Source organism: Megalopta genalis, chromosome 7 (assembly GCF_051020955.1).
Source record: "Megalopta genalis isolate 19385.01 chromosome 7, iyMegGena1_principal, whole genome shotgun sequence".
Classification (NCBI taxonomy): domain Eukaryota; kingdom Metazoa; phylum Arthropoda; class Insecta; order Hymenoptera; family Halictidae; genus Megalopta; species Megalopta genalis.
The window spans coordinates 18,321,798-18,344,081 of record NC_135019.1 but is presented as its reverse complement, the minus strand read 5'-3'; the positions used below and the strand labels follow the sequence as shown (position 1 = coordinate 18,344,081).

The 22,284-nt window shown below is 31.7% G+C and overlaps 4 protein-coding genes and 1 long non-coding RNA gene across 18 annotated transcripts; 2 read left to right on the top strand and 3 right to left on the bottom strand.

The window, feature by feature from the left end:
- Positions 1-618: 618 nt before the first annotated feature.
- LOC117220385 (uncharacterized) lies at positions 619-3,859 on the bottom strand. 2 transcript variants are annotated; one of them, XM_076523550.1, is made up of 11 exons: positions 3,459-3,859; positions 3,153-3,288; positions 2,846-3,027; positions 2,579-2,745; positions 2,221-2,365; positions 2,104-2,148; positions 1,880-2,024; positions 1,412-1,758; positions 1,051-1,343; positions 856-963; positions 619-742 (listed from the first exon to the last, which is right to left on the bottom strand). In XM_076523550.1, the coding sequence occupies exons 1-11, from the start codon at positions 3,531-3,533 to the stop codon at positions 679-681; spliced, it is 1,707 nt and encodes a 568-aa protein (XP_076379665.1). In that variant the 5' UTR covers positions 3,534-3,859; the 3' UTR covers positions 619-678. The 2 variants fall into 2 exon arrangements, with proteins under 2 accessions (XP_076379665.1, XP_076379666.1); XM_076523551.1 differs by having other exon boundaries at positions 619-739.
- A 1,134-nt stretch (positions 3,860-4,993) lies between these two features.
- Positions 4,994-11,780, bottom strand: MsrA (methionine sulfoxide reductase A). 7 transcript variants are annotated; one of them, XM_033470297.2, is made up of 6 exons: positions 11,598-11,753; positions 11,360-11,459; positions 7,364-7,530; positions 7,170-7,290; positions 6,284-6,420; positions 4,994-6,090 (listed from the first exon to the last, which is right to left on the bottom strand). In XM_033470297.2, the coding sequence occupies exons 2-6, from the start codon at positions 11,456-11,458 to the stop codon at positions 5,853-5,855; spliced, it is 762 nt and encodes a 253-aa protein (XP_033326188.1). In that variant the 5' UTR covers position 11,459; positions 11,598-11,753; the 3' UTR covers positions 4,994-5,852. The 7 variants fall into 7 exon arrangements, with proteins under 7 accessions (XP_033326188.1, XP_033326190.1, XP_033326191.1 ...); XM_033470299.2 differs by lacking the exons at positions 11,360-11,459; positions 11,598-11,753 and adding exons at positions 8,214-8,415; positions 9,602-9,719; XM_033470300.2 differs by lacking the exons at positions 11,360-11,459; positions 11,598-11,753 and adding exons at positions 8,214-8,415; positions 8,802-8,819.
- A 1,106-nt stretch (positions 11,781-12,886) lies between these two features.
- On the bottom strand, positions 12,887-19,924 carry MYPT-75D (Myosin phosphatase targeting subunit 75D). 5 transcript variants are annotated; one of them, XM_033470277.2, is made up of 10 exons: positions 19,458-19,924; positions 18,509-18,619; positions 18,107-18,370; positions 17,722-18,024; positions 17,505-17,647; positions 17,291-17,416; positions 17,138-17,213; positions 16,840-17,057; positions 16,594-16,765; positions 12,887-13,842 (listed from the first exon to the last, which is right to left on the bottom strand). In XM_033470277.2, exons 2-10 carry the CDS (start codon positions 18,576-18,578, stop codon positions 13,535-13,537), a joined length of 1,680 nt encoding a protein of 559 aa, XP_033326168.1. In that variant the 5' UTR covers positions 18,579-18,619; positions 19,458-19,924; the 3' UTR covers positions 12,887-13,534. The 5 variants fall into 5 exon arrangements, with proteins under 5 accessions (XP_033326168.1, XP_033326169.1, XP_033326171.1 ...); XM_033470278.2 differs by having other exon boundaries at positions 12,887-13,836; XM_033470282.2 differs by lacking the exon at positions 12,887-13,842 and adding an exon at positions 13,864-14,414.
- On the top strand, positions 18,905-20,229 carry LOC117220392 (uncharacterized). Of its 2 annotated transcripts, XR_004490264.2 has the most exons (3): positions 18,948-18,977; positions 19,156-19,407; positions 19,918-20,229. It is a non-coding gene; the product is annotated as an uncharacterized LOC117220392 (long non-coding RNA). The 2 variants fall into 2 exon arrangements; XR_004490263.2 differs by having other exon boundaries at positions 18,905-19,407.
- Positions 20,230-20,463: 234 nt separating this feature from the next.
- Positions 20,464-21,248, top strand: LOC117220390 (transmembrane protein 42). Of its 2 annotated transcripts, XM_033470308.2 has the most exons (3): positions 20,464-20,756; positions 20,835-20,981; positions 21,065-21,248. In XM_033470308.2, the coding sequence occupies exons 1-3, from the start codon at positions 20,568-20,570 to the stop codon at positions 21,203-21,205; spliced, it is 477 nt and encodes a 158-aa protein (XP_033326199.1). In that variant the 5' UTR covers positions 20,464-20,567; the 3' UTR covers positions 21,206-21,248. The 2 variants fall into 2 exon arrangements, with proteins under 2 accessions (XP_033326199.1, XP_033326197.1); XM_033470306.2 differs by having other exon boundaries at positions 20,464-20,981.
- Positions 21,249-22,284: the final 1,036 nt, after the last annotated feature.

Below are 22,284 nucleotides of genomic sequence, written 5' to 3'. Positions count from 1 at the left end.
GAAGAGAGTTGCCTATGCATGCATGTATGGTGTACGTATGTATGTACATATGTATAGCGGACCGATTTCTAAATTATGACTTATCAATCTCTTTATGAGTACAAATTTGTAAGTATAATCAGCATCTAATGGTATAATTATAAAATAATGGACAATAAGAAATGTAATCAAAAGGAACCCTATTCAAGAGTGTGCTACAAAACTAAATAAATCAGGTATGAACAAATTTATTTGAACACTCTGCTAATAACAATCGAATAATATATTATTATACAATGTTTCTGTAGTTTTCTAAAAGCAAATATATTAAGAAATATTTTAGATCGGTTATGTATATATATGTATGTATATATGTATGTACATATATTATATGCATTTAGCATAAAGATTTTATACTAGTCACTCTTTTGTATGTGTAATTATTTGCATAGGTTAGAATATAATTAAAAAATATGCAAAATTCTTATACAATATAATTAAAATTTGTATGGTAAATTTTTACGCTTTACATATAAATTTTTGTTAATGAATTTTCGTAAAAAATGAAAGCAATTAACAATGTAAAAAGATGTTAACTGGGAATAAATAAATTAAAACCAAGGGTAAATTGAAACAATATTGTAAACAGTAAAAATATTTATTTACAAAAATCATTTTCTGTACAATACAAATAATGCTTTATGAATCATCTTCATCACTGATGAATGAGACTATCACAGTTGATTCTGATGATGATGATGATCTAAAATATATAGAATATTTCATGGCGATATAATCATAATATTTTAATAAAATTAATGATAAGATAGAAAATTCTATTTGAGAAGAGAATATGTTAGTTTAAAATTGACTTACAAATTTGAACAAAGTAAGCTTAGATCTTGAGGTATGATATAACGTGTATCTGAAGACAAATCGAGAAATGGGTCACCTTCATTTTCAAAACTTTCAAACCCTTTTATTCTGTAATACAGGATACACAAAAAATATATTTTGCAGTGCTATTGATTAACTAACGTTAATTACAATATATGTATACTGATACTGTACCTGACAATAAACTGTTTACAATGCTCTTGTATTGAGTGCTCCATATTACGTTTTGCCAAATCAAATATTGTAGTAAATTCTATGTCTCGAAAATCACAAATGTTATCAGATTTAGTATCTTCATAGTTATCTACAAATAGACCATTTTTAAATCTCCTAGCAATTAATAATCTGCTTCTTGGTGTATCCACCCAAATAATGTGGCATCCACTGTGGAGCATTTCATTGAACCATTTAAAACCACCAATTGTAGCAACATGATTGCATTCTGTTGCATTGTACCAATCATGAACCTACAAGGTAGGAAATACATCAATTTCTTAAAAATGTAAATATCTTAAATAAGAAATTTTCTACTTACAAAACACTGACAAGCTTTGCTAAGTATTTCTCTAAACTCAGCCATTTCTGCCATAAAACATTCAGAACCTCTTGGATATAATAATACAATGTCCGTATAAATAGTATCTTTATCCTTTAAAGCATTTAATTGATGACCTTTTTCATTAATTTTTTGATTAGTTTTGCCCAAAGTTACATAGAATTTTTCCCAAATACGTGCATTTGCAACATACACAAAACATACAATTGTAAGTATTATAGACAGGATGATTGCGATAATAACTACTATCCAGTTTATGTAGTTGGTTGTAGTGCTTATGGGAGCAACATTATGGTGACTCTTCTGGTTAAAAACAGGATAGCAATCTACAGAAAAAATTAACTTGCATTCATAATTTATAAATAACTCAATAAAGTGCTTAGAAAGTTCAAATCAAGTAAAACAATTAATAGTCAAGCATGACTATAATAATATATGTATACTTACTTTTGTATGCTCTACAGTCAAAAAGTTCCCATAGAGTGTTGGCATTACATCTTTCATCATTAAAATATACATAAAAGCAATAACCCCTATTATTTACAGAATTAATTTCAAATGAAATATGTTTCTTATACTTTCCATTCTTCAGCTAAATGAAAAGTACAGATTAGTTAATAATTAATTGACTTTTATTGGAATAAATGATAAATATCAGAAACAGAATTTACCACAGCTACATTAGATGTATTCTTCTTAAATTCATTGTATATTGTCTGAAACCAAGATATCGTAATTAAGTAATACATTACAAGTAGTCAAGAAATTTTGTAATTGTAAAAGTATACTGAAATATTTTCGGTCCATTGTTTTCTTAGTGTTGCATTGTAAATACAGTTCTCTTGTCCAGTCGAGTTGTTGATTGATCCTAATCCTAATTCCACTTCGGAAATTAGTGGTATTAAGAGATCTACATCAAAGTAGAGTCTTTTCCTATGAAATTTAAATATAATTGCACCTTGACTTGTAATGCTAGACATATTAATAAGTATTATGTAGTTAGAATTAACCTATAATATAAAATATGACAAACTGTGTTTCTTTAGTTTTAATGCAAATAACTCAATTAGTCTATCTTGCATGTGTAAAATGTTTTCAATCTCATGAATAATTGTTGAAGCTTTTATATAAATAGTGTAAACGTACTCTGTAGAGTTGTCATCCATAATTCTGTATGTACATGTCAATTGCGGAGTTGTGGTCACTGTGCGTTTATATTTTGTTGTCAAGAATTTTTTAAATATATATCTCTTATGGTCAAAACTGAATTGCACAGCATAACATGCAGTAAATATATGTGGGTAACTTATATTCTGTAAGAAATACAAAATATAATGTAGGACATATATATTGCATATAAATTATATAGTTATCATTATATACTTATAAAAGTTTGGCAATAAAAATATTTACCAAATAGGGAGTGGTATTTGAGAAAAAACATACTGTCTTTTCGGGAGTATGTACTTCAGTACCATGCAGTTTATGAAAATCATAAGTTTTGCATCCAGTTTCGTTAATTGACTCATTTGCTAATAATGTTACTTTATACATACATTTCTTTTTTGGTTGTATAGAATTTATTTCTAAGCTAGCTACAAACAATTATCAAGCCATACTATTATTATTTATAAAGATATAATCATTAATAGATATGATTTGTGGAAGCACATGAAATAAACTTTTATAAAACCTACAGTATAAACAAATTAATATTTACCAGGATAATCAAAAGATTCCCCGTTTTTTACAGTGAAATTAATATTATATGGTAATTTTTCCAAATCATCTTCTGTACAGTTGTCCAGACCTGAATGAGTAATTAGTGCTCTGCATCCCTGAGCATCACATATAGTCTACATATTAAGTTAAAGTATATAAATTATGTTAAAGCATATCTAATTTATATTTATATTAAACATGCATGAGCAATACAAATACACAATGCACGAATGTAGCAAATTAGAACTGCATAGGGAACTTTTCCTTTAAATATCTAATTTCTGTAAATACACATAATACTCACATCACACTTGTCCAATCCCAAGACTGATAAATAGTTGTATATGAGGAAAAAAGCAAAACGATAACCTTGATACATATCTCTATTTCAACAAAAATTACGTAAAATCGTGATAGTTATTGAAAATTGTTTTTAAATACTTGTTTTATGGTTTATTATTTAAATTTCCCACATATTTCTTGATGTAAGGTATATATAGAACGAACATAATTTTATCGATTGTAACGTATTTTATCAGTAATATTAAATATTAACATAATCAATTTTCAGCGTATACTGTTTTGCAAAACGGCAGAGATCGGCAGAACATGTTTATGCTTCATTTAACTGTATTTAACGGAAAAAGAAGACAGAAAAAAAACAAAACTGCGAAGGAGTATGATATCCGCATATATATGCATGTATATATGCATATATATATATGCATATGTATATACATATACAATATGTCCAACGTCACTCCTGCAGCGCTCTTTTTAACTATGATTACAATTCAAATATGCTCTATATTCTGTATATAATTTATTTGTTTGCTTTAAACAAATACAGGATAATGATTAAATGCGATAAAATAACTAAGCTTTTAAATATTGATAACACAATTACAAATATATGTATAACGGTTCCACTGTTAACGCATAACTGTTATTTGATCCATATATTTGGCTATTTATCAATGGAAGCAGAGTTTTGGGAAATCCCCATTATGTTCCTTCCGCATTGAGTGCATCGAGATATGGCTCTCCGTTATGTTTATTGACTTTAGGTAGCGCCGACTATTCACTCAACGAAAACTTTTGAAAGCTGTTGGGGATGACGGTAGTCATTTACATAACAAGGAAAACCGGAGTTCGTGAACATGGTATTTCAGTTGTAGTTTAGCGTTTCTCAACGTGTAGGCAGCGATAAATTTTTGTTGAGCTGAGAAATGGTATTAGCTACCTTACGTCGAAACCGAAACGTAGATTGTAAAACGTGCTTTCTAAAAAGTTCTAGTAGGATATTCTTGTGAATTCAAAAATTGAAGCTATTTCAAATTAAACATTATTTTGTTCACAACTTGTTTAGCAGTATTTAGCATATTATTTTAATATGCAGTAACTTCACTTTATCAAATTTTTAAATACGTTATATTATAAATATTTGAAACGCAATACCATTATAAACAAATATATTGGGTCGCAGGACAAAAAGGTTGAGGATGCTTTTTAGAAATCTGTGAGTAAATGTTGGGTCAGCTCTGATCGGGAATATTTTTAGGGACCAAAACGGATTTAGAAGATATTTCGAGACTCGGAAATATGTATCGGGGCATTATAAAATAGTGTCACAAAAGAGAGTCTCAAAATACCTTCGACACCTGTTTTACCCGATCAGAGTATGTACCGTCCCACGAGAAGATGGTACAGATTTCAACAGTGGGGTGTGGAGGGATCTGCAAGACCTCTCTCTTCTACCACAGTACATAGGTAGATGGGTTTCTCTGTGCCATTTTCTCGTGGATGGACTATACTTATACTTTTTAATACACAAGGAAATAAGATAATATTTTTATTTTTGCTATTTGTATGTTTTACTTTATAATTAGTATTTATAAGTATACATACATTATAACCATTTTTAACATAAGTCTGAAAAATTGATGAAGTGTGTGAATAAGTTCAGGCACAGTTACCAAAATTTGGTTCTAATGGCACGTACATATAATTAGTGCCCGAATTTGTAATAACTACACTGCCGGTATTTATGTAATAAAATAAATATTAAAATATTTCTTATCTTTCTATTATTCTCAGAAAATTGAAAATCTTTCTAATAAATATTATAACACACACATAAATTTCCATTTGATAGTAACCTTCAGGAATTTGTTTTTAAAACTAGAAAAATTCGTAACCATCTGTTGTTCGTCGTTCTAGTGCATGTAGTCTCTAATACTCATGACCAACGTCCAGTATTGGATGTAAATAATCGCTACTAAAACTGCTCGAAAAATTCTTTTTAATTGTAGGCTCCACGATTGTTTCCACAAAGAATATTTATATATATTTCCATAATTGTATAAAACTTATCGAGCGTACATGACGTTTATGCAAATGAAGCAAAAGAACTATTACATATCGTTCACAGCCTGTCTAGCGTTCTTACTAAAAGCTTACTTTTGAACGGTTTGCAAACTGAAATACTGTTATACTCTAGTGCTTCGCAAGATACGTGGTATCTAAGCACTCCTCAATATATTGTTGCATCTATAAATTACTGAGTATGCGAATAATTGCATCATGTATTCAAATATGTGTAAACGACGATACATTGAATATCCTGCCGGTGGAATATATTCGATAACAAGGAAAATGAGAGCGTTATGAATTCCATATGCAAAACCTCCAATTTCAACTAGCAGTACAAACCATTTCCTTGATTTTCAATTGCATATTTTTGCAAATACTGAGACGCCTTTTCGCTTAAACCAAGCTTTGGTAATTCTTTTTGAAATTGTTCGATTGTTCCAGCACCAGCTATGTAACCATTTAATTTAGCTGCTAGAGGAGAATTTCGAAGAGCTTCGTCGCTTTTGAGACCGGTCGTCTCCATTAGCCATGGATGGCTTCTGAGACGATATTTTTGATGGTAGCTAAAAATAAAATCGAAAAATTAAGCAACGAATACTTTGATATTTTTTAAAAATTATACTTTGTAATAATCATATTGTTCTTATCGAGCCCACTACGGTTTTACAACAAATTATTTTACGACAATAAAAGATCTAATTCTTTTCTATCTCTCATCTAAGAACTCTTGTTCTCTCAGTCTATACGCAAACTTACTCTTCAGCAGGATAGAATTTTTCAAACTTTCTAACTTCAGTGAGGATTTGAGCTGTATGTTTGCGCTGTTCTTGTTCACGTGACTTCTCGCCTAATGATTTCTGCTCATCATCGTGATACAGAATCAACGACATATACTGAAATTTGGAAATAGAGTTTTAGGGATAAGTCTTAAGCGACTTTATTCATACTTTTATTTATACTTTATTCATATCAGTGACTACCATTCATATTCGAACTTCTTTTAAAACACTATAACTTTTTTAGAACTGGACAAAACGACTTGAACATTTTTTAGATGATGGAGGGACCAGTCTACTAGACCATAACTAGAATGCTTTTCTTAAATTTCGCTACTGCCTAAAATGACAAAGGAAAATAAAAAACTCTCATTTTTTAAGTTTTTTATCTGAGCTTATAACGAAAATTTAAAAAATGCGTTTTGTAGATCTCGATAACTTATATGGATGTTAAAAATTTCATTAAAATCGGTTGACTTGGGTATGAGCTGTAAACAATTAAAAATCGCGAAAGTCGCAGTTTTGTCCCGATGTTTGACACTTTCGAGCAATAAGTGTGAGAAATCTGCAATTATTAAAATCTTTTAACGCTTGTAACTTGACTTTGCGTTAACCGATTTCGATGAAATTTTCAGTATGCATATAACTTACCGAGATCTACAAAAAGCATTTTTTAAATTTTCGTTATAGGCTCAGATAAAAAAGTTAGAAAATAAGAGCTTTTAAATTTCTTTTGTCATTCTAAGCAATAGCAAAATTTTAAAAAAGCATTTTAGTTATGGTCTAGTAGATTAAAAAGAATTCAGATCGTTTAGTCCTGTTCTAAAAAAGTTATTGAGTTTCAAAAGGTGTCCGAATATTAGTACCTGTCTCTTGATCTTTGTAGTAAGACCGTATTCGTGATTCTTCCAAAACAATGCCAGTAACTGCGAGTACGATATCAAGTCGGGATTATACTCGATATCAACGACTTCTGTGTGGTCACCCCTATAACCGGAAAATATATAAATAAAACAACTTTCTGAAAAAAATTGTAACTAAAATTGAAATGAAAACTTACATATTTCTGTAAGTTGGTACTTCTTTTTGTCCACCTGCGTAACCCACGCTAGTCCTAATCACACCTGGTAGGACTCCAAAAAGGCAATCACCTGCCCAGAAGCAGCCCATTCCGAACGTAGCCCGCTTCGATTGAATCTCTTCTAATTGACCAGGCATTTTGATCGACTGATTAAAATATAAAAATATTAGATTATAGATATCGCTATAAAATTACTTCTGAAATATAATAAAACACTAATGGAATTATATATAGCTCTTTTATGTGATAAATATGCCTGATAGTATAACCCTAATGATATTATGGTATTTCGGCGTCATTGAGATATTTCGATATGATAAATCGCGTGGGAAACCTGCTAAGTAATGATTACGGTGACAGAGATACGCGCGAAACAATATATTGGATTTTTCGTTGTAGAATATTTTCCGTAACACTTTCGTTGTCTGCAATTTTGTACGTTTTTTTCTATCTCTGTATTCATGAAAACATCTTCTCTATCATTATTTCCGCTAACCAATTAAAAATCAACAAATTACATCGCAAAATATATCTCTGCAATGTAATATTTCCAATTTATGTATGACTCGACAGAAACGTAAGCATCGGCAACTCTCTTTATTTGCGAATTAAAAAAGTTTATGGTATAGGCAATTAAAAAACTCATTAATTGTACAGAAGTTGAAATTATCTAACGATTAAACGATTCATTATTAAGAATGGTATAAAAGTGATAAGAGTGACATGTGTATAGCACCTATAAATAAAATCGAAATATCTTATAAAAACATTTAAATTTTAATCTTATCCTATTAAATGTTTACACTTTCCAAAAATGAACAACGTTTACCTCTTTCACGTTCAAAACAAGGATAATGCACGGAATAACTGCAATGATTTTGGCAGCAACAGAATCTAACATGATTAACGGGTTTTCCTTCGCTGATTTTAATTTTGTAAAAGAATTATCTTATTGTTTACTGTCTTCGTATTTTTAGGTTCAAAAATTCCTGTCCCTTTAGGACACCCGATGTGTATAAGGTCCGTTCCGCCTACAAAAAAAGTAGCACGAAATATTCAAAGTGAACTGTACAACCTGATCTCCTTGATCGTTCCCTTTTTAACTGAACTCTCCGAAAATTTTATCTTTTGTATAGTATTGTATTATAAAATCTTGCACAAACATTCAATACATTAAAATTGTCTTAAAATAAGTATTTAAAACAGTATTAATTATGAAAAGGATTTGAAAATTAATAATCACGAAGTTTTGGAAGAAAAGTGTAACGACTTTTTGATTTTTAAATAACCGATTTTCCAATCGTTGTTTACTATATAAGAAGTTTTGATAATAAATTTATGTGGAAGATTGTCAATCTTACGAAGTGTTTAAAATGCTATTCGTCTACTTCGATGTACTTGAACAACGAACGCTCACCCAGTTCTTTTTATTGCATTAGCACCTCGGCATACAGGCTGTTCCATGTATCAACGTAAAATTTTAGTTTTCTTTGAACTCTATAAAAAATTACGTTAAATATCAGTTAAACAAATGTTTTCATTGTTTGGATGCTAATACAAATTTGTTTAGTACAAAAATTATAGTCATTTTAAAAATCACAAAAATATGTATATAACATATCAAAACATTGACGCAAGTTATTGCAGAGTTCATAATTTTATTTAAAAATCAAATACTCGATTATATCTTCAAGAAAAAAAGCTGGCAAAAAAGATCTGGTTTTTAATAAAATATTCTTTTGTTACTGAATTGAGTAGTATTTTAAAGAGAATAAGCAAAATGCATTGCTTTGAATATTTATTAACATGGTTTCTATCCTCAAATAATGTCAAATATGAATTTACAAGTTTAAAATAGCTTGTATCAAACAAGAATTTTTCATTAATTAACAAATAATCACAATGATCCTGTTATGCAGTTCACTTCGTATACAAAATACTTCGCGGTATAACACACTAAACACATATTTTTCACATAGGTATCTATTTAATTTCAGTAAAAACCTAAAGTTTTCGGTATCTCGAAAAACTGACGCAATATAAGAAAAAATGCGACACTTCCTTGTTTGAGTTACTTTGTTTAATACAGTGTATATACTTATTCATAACATGCAATGAATTAATATGAAAATGAACATTTCTCTATAATAAAGTTCATTTCGAAGTTGGTGCTTATATTTTAACAAAATTTGAATGATGCTCAAAGATATTGTTTACCTTACACTACAATAAGGCAATTTGATTATAAAACAAGTTAAATAAAAGAATTATTAAAATGTAATGAAACGAAGTTCGAGTCCAATAGAAAGCGTCTTACTCGTGATGGAAAGAACGAAAGAACACAAGAAACTACCGCGTGTTCCAGTCGGACTACTTTTTATCTACTCTATCCCACCTCCTCCTTTTGTCCCTACTTTACTGCACTAGCCACCACTACTCATTCCTCCTACAGTACATCATCTTAATTCTTTTTATTCCCGACACGTCTGAAGCTTTGATTCAATTTGTCGTCTCGGTTGGTTTACTATTTCTATTTACACCTCGCACAATACCCAATAATGGCTCATGGACCGATAGCGGGACACGTGCTTGCGACACCATGAAATGTTCAGTATAACGGTAAACGATTCTCATACTTTCCTTCTCAAGGCGAAACTGGTGTTCCTATCAAATTTTGCTCAGTATCAAGGTCGTTCATTGAGACGATCTTTTCGATCACTTTGCGGCAAATGCGTCGAAGATACATATCATGTATATCTATAGTTATTTCGACTGAAAATAGTACAGAGAAAATACCAAGAAATGTTGCTTAAATCAAATTATTAAAATGTCTTTTGTTCGAAAAAGTATCAATAATTTCAAACATGATCGTTATCTATATAAACAAAAGAGAAAATTAAATATCAGTCTTTGTTGCAACAAACAAAAATCGATGTCAACATACAATTCAAAATTGTGTAAAACAATTATGCAATATTTTACTGAATGCCGTATAAACGCCGTGTAAAAAATAACTCACAGTATTTTCTAACTTACTGCAATGTTCATGGCACTGATCGAACTAACTTTACTAGGAAATTTGGCCGACTGCTGTCCCATGTCGACTATATTGCTATTCTCAATTGATTTTCATGCCTTCTATTCTACAGTAAACATTCTTATGCGACCCTTGATGTATGTTTTGGATCAATGCCTCCATACAACATACTGAGACTTAGCATTTCCAATTTGTATGCAGTATCCCTGCATTGCGTTTTTCAAAAATGTTCGTAACTCACTCAATAAGCCATTCTTATTTAATAAATTTTGAAATATCCGCCAAATCTTTATCGAAGAAAATGTAATATTAATAAATAATGTAATAAATTAACAAATCGTTTTGTATAAAAATCCTCATTTTATAAGCATTTATACATGTCTTTCACTATGTTTCATGAAATTTCGACAACGTGCAACCGTATAAATTTGTGCAACTCTAAATTCAATTGACTTAAAGCACCAATATTTATTAACCTCTCATCATTGTGTCACTGATTGATACCGAAGCTTATGATATATAAATTGCTTTGATTGTCAATTTAGACAGAGTTCGATAAATTCTCTGTGTATGTTGCATCAGCAACCGAGGCAGGATGTATCCGTTAAACTAGATAACAATTGCTGGACCGACTGATGTAATCTTTCAACTCTGCACGCTAGCTCAATAGTCTGTCACTTGCGATCACTCGCGATTCAAAAAGTGCGGCATTATCAATGACGACCATCGCGAACGGAGGTTACTACTACATCTTCTACATTCTGTATATTCGATGCTCTAATGTTACATTCATAATTACGTTTCGTTCATATAATTGAACATATTGATCAAATATGAGTAGTCACCCGATGAAACCGAAGCAACCGATTTCACAATATGATGAATCTAATCGGACACGAATTATTTAGTATCTATTTAGAGATGTCATGGTAACGTACCGTACAGTAATATCTGATGCCGATCACGTTTCTATGTAGCAAGAGGTTAAATTTTGGCAGAATCATCTTCATTACGAATATTTGTACAATTATGAACATTCTGGAAAAAATTCATTCATCATTCTTCATTCATCAACATCCCAAGACAGCGAACAATGACAAACGCATAAATCGTACACTCATTTTATGTATTTCTCAGGCATTGTCATAGTAAATTTTGGTACAAATGATACGAAACCTTTTTCGATAAACTCGATGCTAACGATAGCTAATCTGTAGAAATTTTATAAAGTTTATTTATTTACTGTTTTCCTCGTGCATGTTGTTGAATTAAAGCTTCCTTCGAAAATTTGATCTATCTTTAACTACTTGTGATCACATGACTGTTATCGCATCCGCCAATGAACAGCGGGAAAAATTTTGAAATATGAATTCGAATTTCCAAATAACGAAATGTATCGTCATATAGTTAAATATAATTTTATTGGCAACGCATTTGATGAAACAAAACAACGCGACTTACTGTCGACAAAACGGATCCGTAACTTTGGAAAATAAACTTGGCCACCATTCAACGGTCAACTCAAAACTGGCACGAACTAGGAAAATTATTAGATTCTAATTTGAAGAAATTATTATGATGGCCCCCACGGGTGTTCACGCACTTTGATTTCTGCTCAGTGCATTGAAAGTTAAAGTCAGCGTGAAAAAATTTAGAAAAGCGCAGTAGTAACTATGACTATATTAGTTTGTCTTGTTATTATCATAATAACAACCATAATTAAAATCTTATTTTATTTAAAAAATTTTAGTTCTTCCTGTATTTTGCATTTGCTACAGAACGTGCCTTATTTTAAAGAATGCTTGATGTGACGTGTTAAGTTATTCGCAGTTATTATGTATTGGTTTTTCACTAGTTTCATGTTACGACTACGACTATTTATCATATTTTTGGCACGTCGACTTCTACATTTAGCATTATTGCTAATTTTGGAGAAGGGACACTCCCCTTGTTACAACTAACTGTAAAAAGCTTAATCCAAGAAGAAAATATTTAAAAAAATTTCTTTTATTATTTGTTTGCAAACGAAATTGTGTTATTAACTTCCACTTCAGTTATTAAATCTTTTCTTCTTTGTTTACGATTGAGATTTTGACAATAATGAATATTTTAGTGTATTAACCCTCGGCATGCCAACCCTGGATCACATTTAGTCTCTACAGTATGTAAACAATGTTACGCTCACTGAACGCAGTTCCTATCCAATTTATTATGTTTTTAAGTGTGAGAATGACGAATAAAAAATAATTTCCCTGTATCTTGCATTAATTTTATTATCTTACCTATCCTTTAGATGTATAATAATACATAATTTTAATAGAAAAACTATTTCCAACGTATGTATTAGTGTGGATCCAAAAATACCCAAGGTTGGTCTCTTGCTTCTCTGGCGGAAGGTCGGCTTTCCGAGGATTAAAATATTAAAACTTTATACGGAGGCCGAATATAAAATTATACAACATTAATTTACCACATAATTTACGATATATTTTTAAGGAAGAAGAAAGTAAGGACATATGGTATCTAGAATAACGGCACACAAAAAATTTACAAATTACAGTATGCCTAGAAATGTAGATATCTAAATTAATATAAAAAATAATATTTCATAAAAAACGCGGGAAATACTTCATACGGTATCATACATATTAGTCGCAATGACACATTCTGCGCGCAATATACAATTCTCAATTATTGTTCGAAATATACACTATTTTACGCGGGAATAAATAAAACTCTGTACAAATTCAAAATAAGGCTTTGAATTCCATTAAAATTAATTCTCATAGCGTAGTTGATACTTAAATATTTGTTTAAGTACAAAAACATGAAAATCTATGATCGAATCTGCGGGCATATTGTTTAATCAAAAGAAAATACTTCAGTAAGTATCTTTAGAGTACTTAAAATCGGCAACGTGCTATCTTGCACCATATTCGAGAACTTCATTATTCTTTCTGTACAATTATCGAGCATTGTGTTTTTTTGTTCTTGTGAGAACACATCGGTGTCGAGTTTACAATAACGAAGGTAGTAAAAGTAAAAACACAAAATATGGAGGAAAATTGAAGTTGCATACAGTGATAATGTATGCAGGAGAAAGAAGAAAAGAGTTACATGACGGTGCAACAGTTTTTTTCGGAGTGATTGTCACCGACAATATCGCTGGTGTTCCCGGTGAAGCGTTGAAAGTCGCCGCCAGTGTTGAGTTCGGAATTGGCGATGGGCGATACAGGAATGCCATTCCCATTGGCATCTATCGAACCGGTAGATATGTGTCGATTCTGCGCCCTTTGTTTCTTCAAATCGGACAACGATTTGACAAAAACTACCGACACATGTATGTTGATCTTGCCATTGGTGTCACGGTCCGGCGTGTAGATCGACTGCTGATTACCGACCGGTGGGTCGGACCCTGTGACTACCGAGGCAAACATGTAAATCCAACGCTACTTCCTTTCTTCATGGTTCGCGCGAAATTTCTTTCCCTTTTCACTTGCCACATTTCACCTCGTGTAACCCTCCACCTAATCCCCATTCTTATACACTGAAAGGGTACTTTAAACAAAAACTCAACTAGTGTTATTAACTAGTGGCCATGCACCGCCAAGCGTTACATGCTTTAGCGATAAAAGCGTTAATAACATTGCAGAAGAGAGTATCATGAATGTTCTACATGTACCTACATGAACACCACCATCACCTTCTATTTTCCATTAGCGAGTCATTACACCTACCAAAACTTTTCAAATCTTTTACTTCTGGAAGAAAGAACTAGACATTTTTTAAGAATTTGTTCTCCCTTTACTCCGAAAAAATAATAAACTCTATCTATCGCCTTGTCAGATTATAATGTAAACCTTCTAGGTACTCAGTTTAAACGCATTTGGTTGAAGCAGAAGATTTAATTTAGAACTGGTGTTTGTATGCAGCGAACTCCTTGCATGTAGGGAAATATACATACACATAAAGCATACACAACAGTTGAATTCTCTGGAACATTGAAATCACTTACTTCATGTTTCCTTGAAATATAAACTTATATCATTCTGTGTCGATGTCCAAATAATGTACTGTTCATTATAACAGATTAATACCATCTCAAATCAATCACATATTTTACCAATTTAACTCATAAAATTTATTAAAACATAACAACAAGAATTATAAATAGTACAATTTAACGGACTAAAAACATTTTTAGAAATAGTAAATTAACCATAGATTCAATGTCAATGTGCTTTAACAGTTATACTTTTTATCAAACTTTCTAATGATAATAAACTAAACTTGCTTATCTAAAGTTTACAAATTTACTTTTCTATAGCATACAAAAGTTTAAGTAAGTAAGTCAGTTGTAATCACACTAACTTATAAAATTAAGTATAAATCACTTAAGTTATATTATTTTCTAGTTTTCAATTAAGACAAATTTAATTGACAATTACAATAAAAATGTTGAACGAGTTTGATCGATTTGATGTGGAGTTTGTATCAATTCAATGATTATATGGTATTAACAACATGAAATAATTTAATGCGGTGACACAACTGACCTCGTAACGATTTTATCGTATAGAGATAAAATTAAAAGACAGGAAGACACATTGCGCGAGTAAGGAACTAACAATGAATGAATACAGTTCGTCGTTAGCGCAACCAATTCGTTAAGTCTGCCAAGAAGTTATATCGGTTTTTGTTATTTTTTAATTATGTAAGTTAGTGTAACAGTTAATACACCACACAATCATAATTAGAATAAAAATAAAATTTTAAGCAAGAGAACTTTTCTAAATCAAATTCTGCATTGCAAATGTTAAAGAAAAGTATTCATTACAAATAGGATTAACAGTCATACATGTATTGTAATGATTACCACTAACGAAGGAACAGGAAAGTTATCATTTTTTTGTATAGCCAGTATTAATTACTTTAAAACTGTTTGAATTATACAAAGTACAATGATTGCAGCACAAAGCAATTTTAAATTTGTAAATGATAGAACTTCTCTACAGACCTAACATAAATAGTAGAGCTGTTCGATATGTTTCGTACGCGACATACTTTTTCATTTCATTAACAATCTTCATTATGATATGTAATAAGTATACGTGAAGTGCTCGTTGAATATTTATTATGGCTGTATTGCAACGTAGTCTCAACTTTATTCAATCTTTTAACTTCAGAATGAAAAATTGAAAATCTCATTATCATAGTGTGCTACATCTCTAGTTATTGATTTACTTCAAAATTTTAATGTAGGGCAAGATACTCGAACTGTATGCAAGAGTTGTCCTAATTCTACTCATATACTTGGAAGATGTAACTTGTGTAATGTAAATGTGCGTTAAAGTTCGATTCTGAAATGTTGGAAAGTACAAAATCACGTTACAAAAACTTCGTTTTAATTAAAACTTATCGCAATGCTTTCTTACATATAGCAGTCAATAAGCTCTGCTAAACGCTAATCAATGTATTTGGAAAAAATAGTGCTAAGAGAAAAGCGAGTCCAACGCAACCCTTGGCACAAACAACTTGATGTCTCAATATTGAAGTCTCCATATCAGAAAAGTATTCTCAAAGAGGAAAACACATTATGTATGCACACAACATACAGATGGTCCAACATGTTATGTATGAATCAATATCTTGAAACATACGATAATGTGTAAAGTTTGAAAATAATGTAAACGCTGCATTCAAAAGTACGTTCAAAGGAATAGAAATGTGACATAGAAAACTGACCTCGCAATTATTCAGGAGCACGACGCAATAATAACAGAAAGAAGAAAGGGCTGATAAATGATCAATGATCAACATTTCGTTTGACAATTTATCAGTAAATAATACTACTGCACTACTTTGTCTATGCTACTATAGTAATGCAGAATCACCCTGAGTAATCAGATTTCAGAATTTGTTCAGAACGTTTTCTCTAATATTTGAAATGATATATGAGTACTCTGTTTTAAAATAACTCGCTCTTATTACATTATTAAATTGCAATTATTATATCACGTTATCAAGGTCCAGTTATGCGTTATGAACGCACGATGTTAATGGACATGACACATTGGGTCTTCAATGATAGATTTTATGCAAAAAGCTACCATTTACCAGAGGATTCTACTTAACCATAACCGATGCGAGTGTAACATATTTTGGAATATACCTGATTCTTTATCGACGTCCTCACGAAGAAAAGATTCATTATCCTTCCCCTCAGGAGCTTTTCGTACTGCCATTGGCGGGGCATTAGAATCTATTTCGCTACTTGAATTTTCTCGTGCATTAATATCGTTTTCCGTTTGAGGCACATTCGCAGTTGCACTGACAACGTATGTCTAAGGTATAGTTATTATTATTCGATAATTTGATATAGCATAAGAAATCAAAATAATTATTGAAAATTTCTTGCCTGTTGTGCTTGTAATCTGAGCCGAGCTTCTTCTTGAGCATCCTTCTTGGTCGTCAAAACTTTGTCTCTAATTGAAGTTCGTCTTACACTTTGCGTGCGTGTATTTATACTTTGAGATCTGCGCACTCTTCTTCCTTGTGCTTCCCGCAACCGCTTACTCTCTTGTTCCGTTTTAAGTTCTACTATCCTCTCTCTTATCTCCGGATCTTCGCAAATATCTATAAAATTGTATTCAATATATTATTCAATTACTTACTTTGTATTAATCAATACAAAGAATATTGTATGAATACGTTACCCGCTGGTGTCTCGTCATGTTTATTTTTTGCATTTAAGTCTGCTCCATTTTGCACTAGTAACTCAAGAACTTCTAGCTGAAATGGTATAGTATGTTTAGAAAATAATTGTTTCAAGAAATAAATTAAATTTGTTAAATATGATTTGTCTTTACATGACCCCAACATGCAGCTGCATGCACTGGTTGCCACTTATCATTATCTTCAACATCTGTTGCAACATGTTGATCCAAAAGAAATTCTACTACCCTTAAGTAACCGTTGGCAGCTGCAATATGAAGCTGCAATTTGAAAAAGATAGAGCGAATATATTCCCGTATTTGATACTTACTCAATGTCTACATACTTTTAATAAACTTAAATACTCACTGGAGTAGCACCTTGATGATCTTTATACTCAAGATCACCACCTACAGTAGCTACATGCTGTAGATCTCTCAACATTTGAACTTCTATTGATGCTCTTGTTTCATCTATCAATTCTTGAGTTACGCCCCATCTTGCCATTTCCCCTAAAATACACAAATGGATGTAACTTCAGATGAATATTCAAATATAATGCTTAATTATATAGATATTTTTTTACCTTCAATGCAGTCCAATGTTTTTTCATCTTCACAAATATCATAAGGCATATTGCCATCAGCATTAACTGCTAACAGATTAGCACCTCTAGCAATAAGGTATTTAACTAAATGTAGGTGACCACAAGTAGCGGCAGCATGTAATGGGGTCCACTTCTCACTATCTTCTGCATTAACATTTGCTCCAAACTCAATTAACAGCTTCATCATCTCTTCATTATCATCTATACAACATTGATGCAAAGCTGTAAGTCCATCTTCATTAGTTGAATCTGGATTTACTCCTTTTTTCAAAAGCCGTCTCACTAAAGGTGTATTACATTTGTTAATAAAAGATGTCCAGAAAAATAATATAATCAATAAATTCGAATAAATATATATTATCACCTTCATCAATGTCATTTCTTGCTGCTGCCTCTAAAAGCATAACACTGTCATTAAAGAATATATGACGTTTGTTGCTTGGGTGCCTGGTTTGATGTCGCAGCCATTCTTTTTCACGCTGACGCCATACTTTCAATTGCTGAAGCCTTCTGTGTCGAGCCAGATGCAATCTCTCTTGCGTTGTTAACCTCTCTACATGCACCATTTCTGATACCAAGTCAGAATGTTCCATGGCTATATACTTATAAGTCCTGCTGCTATATTTACCTAATTAAAAAATAGACTATATTTTATTTTAATCACATGATTTAGCATTCTTTGGTACTAATATATTCAATACACAAAAGAAGTAATAATAAGGGGAATACTATGGGATTTAAGGGATTCGGATGTTAAACAATTTACCTTTACATTCACAAAGCCATGAATTTATTCCAAGGTACTTTAAAATTTTGTGATAAACATTAGACATCATTCTGATATAATATCAAGATTTGCTCTTTTAGATTCAAAAACCTGTATGAAATTGGCAATTGATTCATTGTGTATTTGATACAAGTAATATTATACCTTTATCCAAAACTTTGTTATACTTATCAAGTGCTTAACTGAATAAACGTATAATATTTACAAAAATATTCTAAAATACTTGTTTGAAATCATCATGTACACAGTAACACCACATAATAAAGTGTATTGTTACTTATAAATACCTATAAAAATATTTATACCTATGTACTTGACAATTCTGAAAGAGCTATATAAAGAAAAGTTTTTTTTTTACAAAAGAATACTATCAGAAATGTGCTTATAACATAATTGAACAACTATAGTTTTTTGTTACAGAAGATAATTTTGCAATATAGAAACAAAAGTAAGTACATTACATAATTAATACAGAACTGATAAGAAGAAGGAGATTGTACTAATGAATGAGGACTACAATTGACTTCTTATAAAATAAAAGTGTATAAATCTACCTTTAACTTATCTAACGCATAACATGCTATCATTTTTTTATTATGAACTATTCAACCAAAAAAACTTTGCAGATAAAGAAATTGACATATGCAAACAAAATACACTGAACCACCGTTTTGCACTCATTCTTTACTTTCTGTATCTGATTTGTGAACGCGTGAACAAAAAATAAACATTGATATGGCTCTCACGTGAAGAAGGATAATAATACAGATAAAAAATGAAAGAGGGGAGACGAAATCATAGCGAAGAAGTGAAATACATAGAAACGGAAGCATGGATATGTTTGCCATTTGACGATTGGAACTCGAGAGTAAATGCAGGTGAAAGAAGTGTAGGACTGGCGGATGTCAAATCACAAGTATCTACTCACATCGGCAGACGATCGTTTGTTCGTTCACTTATTCGTTCACGACCCAACGGAATGCGGTAGTTCGCGCGTTCGTTCATTCGTTCGATTTTTTCTTTCGTTTTTCGTTAGCTCGGAAAACCGCCGAGAGGAATGCTGAAAATTTAGTCGTGTCGGGTTGAGTTGAGTCGAGCTGGAACTCGCGAGTACGACGTAGCCGAGAGAAAGTCACCGTATTGATCGTCAAAATCGTAACATAATTTCCCTGATTTATCGGATGCAACGTTTTCACTGGATAGAATTCGATCGAAGAGGCTGAGCGAACCTCCCGGCTGTAGATTCACATAAATCACATCGCTTCTGGCCTTATCGCGGCACCGAGCACGCGAGGAAACGCGTACCTGTCAGTCGCCATTTTTAAACTACCTGGAGAAAATCATTCGTGTATTGCCCTTCACCGCGCGCTAATTTCGACTTTTTTCAGATTACTCGGCCTGTCTCCATGCACTTGTATGTACTACGCACGAATTTGATCTTGCACTGAACCTTTATCCGTCTATTTACGGTTCATACTAAAGTATGGCTTACTCGGAACCTAAAACTCCACATATTCCAGAAACATGAGATATCTCTGCTGTCTTTGTATTACTGTTATCTTAACATTCTTCTGTAAGCAAACTCGCGCTAATATATTTAATCACCGAATCTTTAAATCCAACTTATCGTACCATCGCACGTACACATTCGCATTCTTTTGATTATATTCTGGCTAAATAAAAGTTTATCATACTTCTGAGATTAAGGTTTACAGAATATTTTAAATGAGAGACATAAACAAATACATTCTTTCCGTAAAAACAAATTTAATCAAAAATCTGTTGGCTTTATTTATTTCATAATTACACTTATTAATAAAATCTGAAGAACATTGTGTCGCTGTTGAAATATAATTTCAATATTCCCGCCACAGAGTGGTACGATATTATCAGAAATAAGGTATAGATTGTACTGATAGATACTACACTCTATTTCTGTTAGTTTCTGTTACGTATGTATCGGTAGAATTAGGTAGAATTGAGTGACGAAAGTCTTTGCTGATTTAGGTAGGATATATCAATATAGAGGATTATTTTAATGATGCATCGTAAATTAGTGCAGCATTCTTCTTCACTGTCCTCAAATGAATCCGACACATCTTCTACAACAACATGTACAAATGAAAAACAAGTATCGAAAGTTCGTTTGGCTATCGTCGCTGGAGTTTTTGCGACTGTCGGAAGTCTGTTGGGTAAACTTGCTGGAAATTTTGGAATGGACTCCGTAGTAAATAATGCGATTTCTATATTTATTATACTGTCACTTGCTAGAACAATGATTGATGACTCGTATCTCCTAAATAAGGTTGGGTTGCTTTTGAAAGGCGTCCTCTTGATACTGATGATATCAAGTAATACAATCGGTTGCACGTTTTTCGTGAAAGCGCTGAATGCCAGTGGATCTTCCTTACCATGTACAATTGCCAGCTCTGCCACCAGTTATGTTTGTTCGGTAATTCTTTTACCAAAGTATCGAAGTAATGACTAGATCATTTTCTTCTTATCACTTATCCATATTGCTTGTTGTGTTTGAAGGCTCTAGCTGGTTTCCTGATTTTTAACGAATCCACGTCGATTACCTGGTGGTGTGGCATATCGTTAGTTATTTTAGGTTTATTTTTCATAAGTCGTGTTCCAGCAAAAAGTGATTCTACGGAGAAATTGAAACAAAAATAGATGTGTGGGTAGACTTGAAAATAAACAGACGATCATGTTGAAAGTTCCCTCGAAATTATCCTAGATTCCTTCCTTTTTTCCTTTCACTATAGTTGAACTGTTAATTTAGAAACAATAACATTTAATTAGTTTTTGAACGATCTGAATAAACAATAACCTAAAGAAACATGAACTTTCAAAGATTTCTAATGCACTCTCTATTCTTAACTTCATTCCTCTTGAGAAAAGTAATGAGTGCGAGAAATAGAAGAAGAAAGAGATCTCAAGTGACACTTGTTTTAAAGTGCAAAGTGGATTTGCGTATGTACTTGTAATAGTACCGAATAAGAGACACTGACGAAAAAGAATGGAAGATTCTTCCGCCCTATTTCCTTCGACACACGGACTATTCAAATCTCTTTTTACAGAAGTAAGCTTAAAATCCTTTCTAAGTTTCTATGATAAACCCTTTTTGTGAGTTTTCATTTTACTAATGCGCCATTTAGATAATTAATCACGATAATACTTTGATCATAGTTGTGAAACGTATTCTTATGTTATAATGTCAGATTCCAGTGGTCAACTGAATATGTATTGGCTAAACTAATTTACTCCGGTTACTCAGAGATGAGCTTATAAACATGAAAACCGCAAACAACGTTCAATTTACGAAATTGAGTTAGCGTAACTCAATTAGCAAATATATATCAATCGATTGAATATCAATTTTAATAAAATTCGTTTATTTTACACTAGAGTATTCAATTTCAAAATTAAAGCAAAGCAGGCCTTTAACACGCGGGTCCGGTAGGTGCCACAGAATGCAAACTCTATATGTATATACACAAACGAGCATCAAAGTGAAACAAAATTTACATACTATAATTTTGGTAATTCTCTTAGCCGGCTGCGCATGATATTTTAGAGGACTAGATTTAAATGCTTTGTTATTTAAGGCAAATTATTTGTTTTTATAAAAATTGTTTAATTGTTTGTTGATTTTCGCAACCCTTCATGTGTTTCGACAGAAGCAAACTGTAAAATAACCTTGATCAAGCTCTGGTATTTTATCTCTTTGTCTTTTTACGACTATGTATCTC

Excerpts from the sequence above, each read along its gene's own strand:
- LOC117220385 (XM_076523550.1), bottom strand. The coding sequence starts at position 3,533 with ATGTATCAAGGTTATCGTTTTGCTTTTTTCCTCATATACAACTATTTA. Across the intron at positions 2,746-2,845 it reads CAAATACCACTCCCTATTTG|AATATAAGTTACCCACATAT; the intron begins GTAAATATTTTT and ends TATTTCTTACAG. Across the intron at positions 1,344-1,411 it reads GCAAAGCTTGTCAGTGTTTT|GTTCATGATTGGTACAATGC; the intron begins GTAAGTAGAAAA and ends CCTACCTTGTAG.
- MsrA (XM_033470297.2), bottom strand. The coding sequence starts at position 11,458 with ATGTTCATAATTGTACAAATATTCGTAATGAAGATGATTCTGCCAAAA. Across the intron at positions 7,531-11,359 it reads GCATCAGATATTACTGTACG|TCGATCAAAATGCCTGGTCA; the intron begins GTACGTTACCAT and ends TATTTTAATCAG. Across the intron at positions 7,291-7,363 it reads GTACCAACTTACAGAAATAT|GGGTGACCACACAGAAGTCG; the intron begins GTAAGTTTTCAT and ends TTCCGGTTATAG.
- LOC117220390 (XM_033470306.2), top strand. The coding sequence starts at position 20,568 with ATGATGCATCGTAAATTAGTGCAGCATTCTTCTTCACTGTCCTCAAAT. Across the intron at positions 20,982-21,064 it reads CCACCAGTTATGTTTGTTCG|GCTCTAGCTGGTTTCCTGAT; the intron begins GTAATTCTTTTA and ends TTGTGTTTGAAG.
- MYPT-75D (XM_033470277.2), bottom strand. The coding sequence starts at position 18,578 with ATGATGTCTAATGTTTATCACAAAATTTTAAAGTACCTTGGAATAAAT. Across the intron at positions 18,371-18,508 it reads ATGGCTTTGTGAATGTAAAG|GTAAATATAGCAGCAGGACT; the intron begins GTAAATTGTTTA and ends TTTTTTAATTAG. Across the intron at positions 16,766-16,839 it reads TCAGATTACAAGCACAACAG|ACATACGTTGTCAGTGCAAC; the intron begins GCAAGAAATTTT and ends ACTATACCTTAG.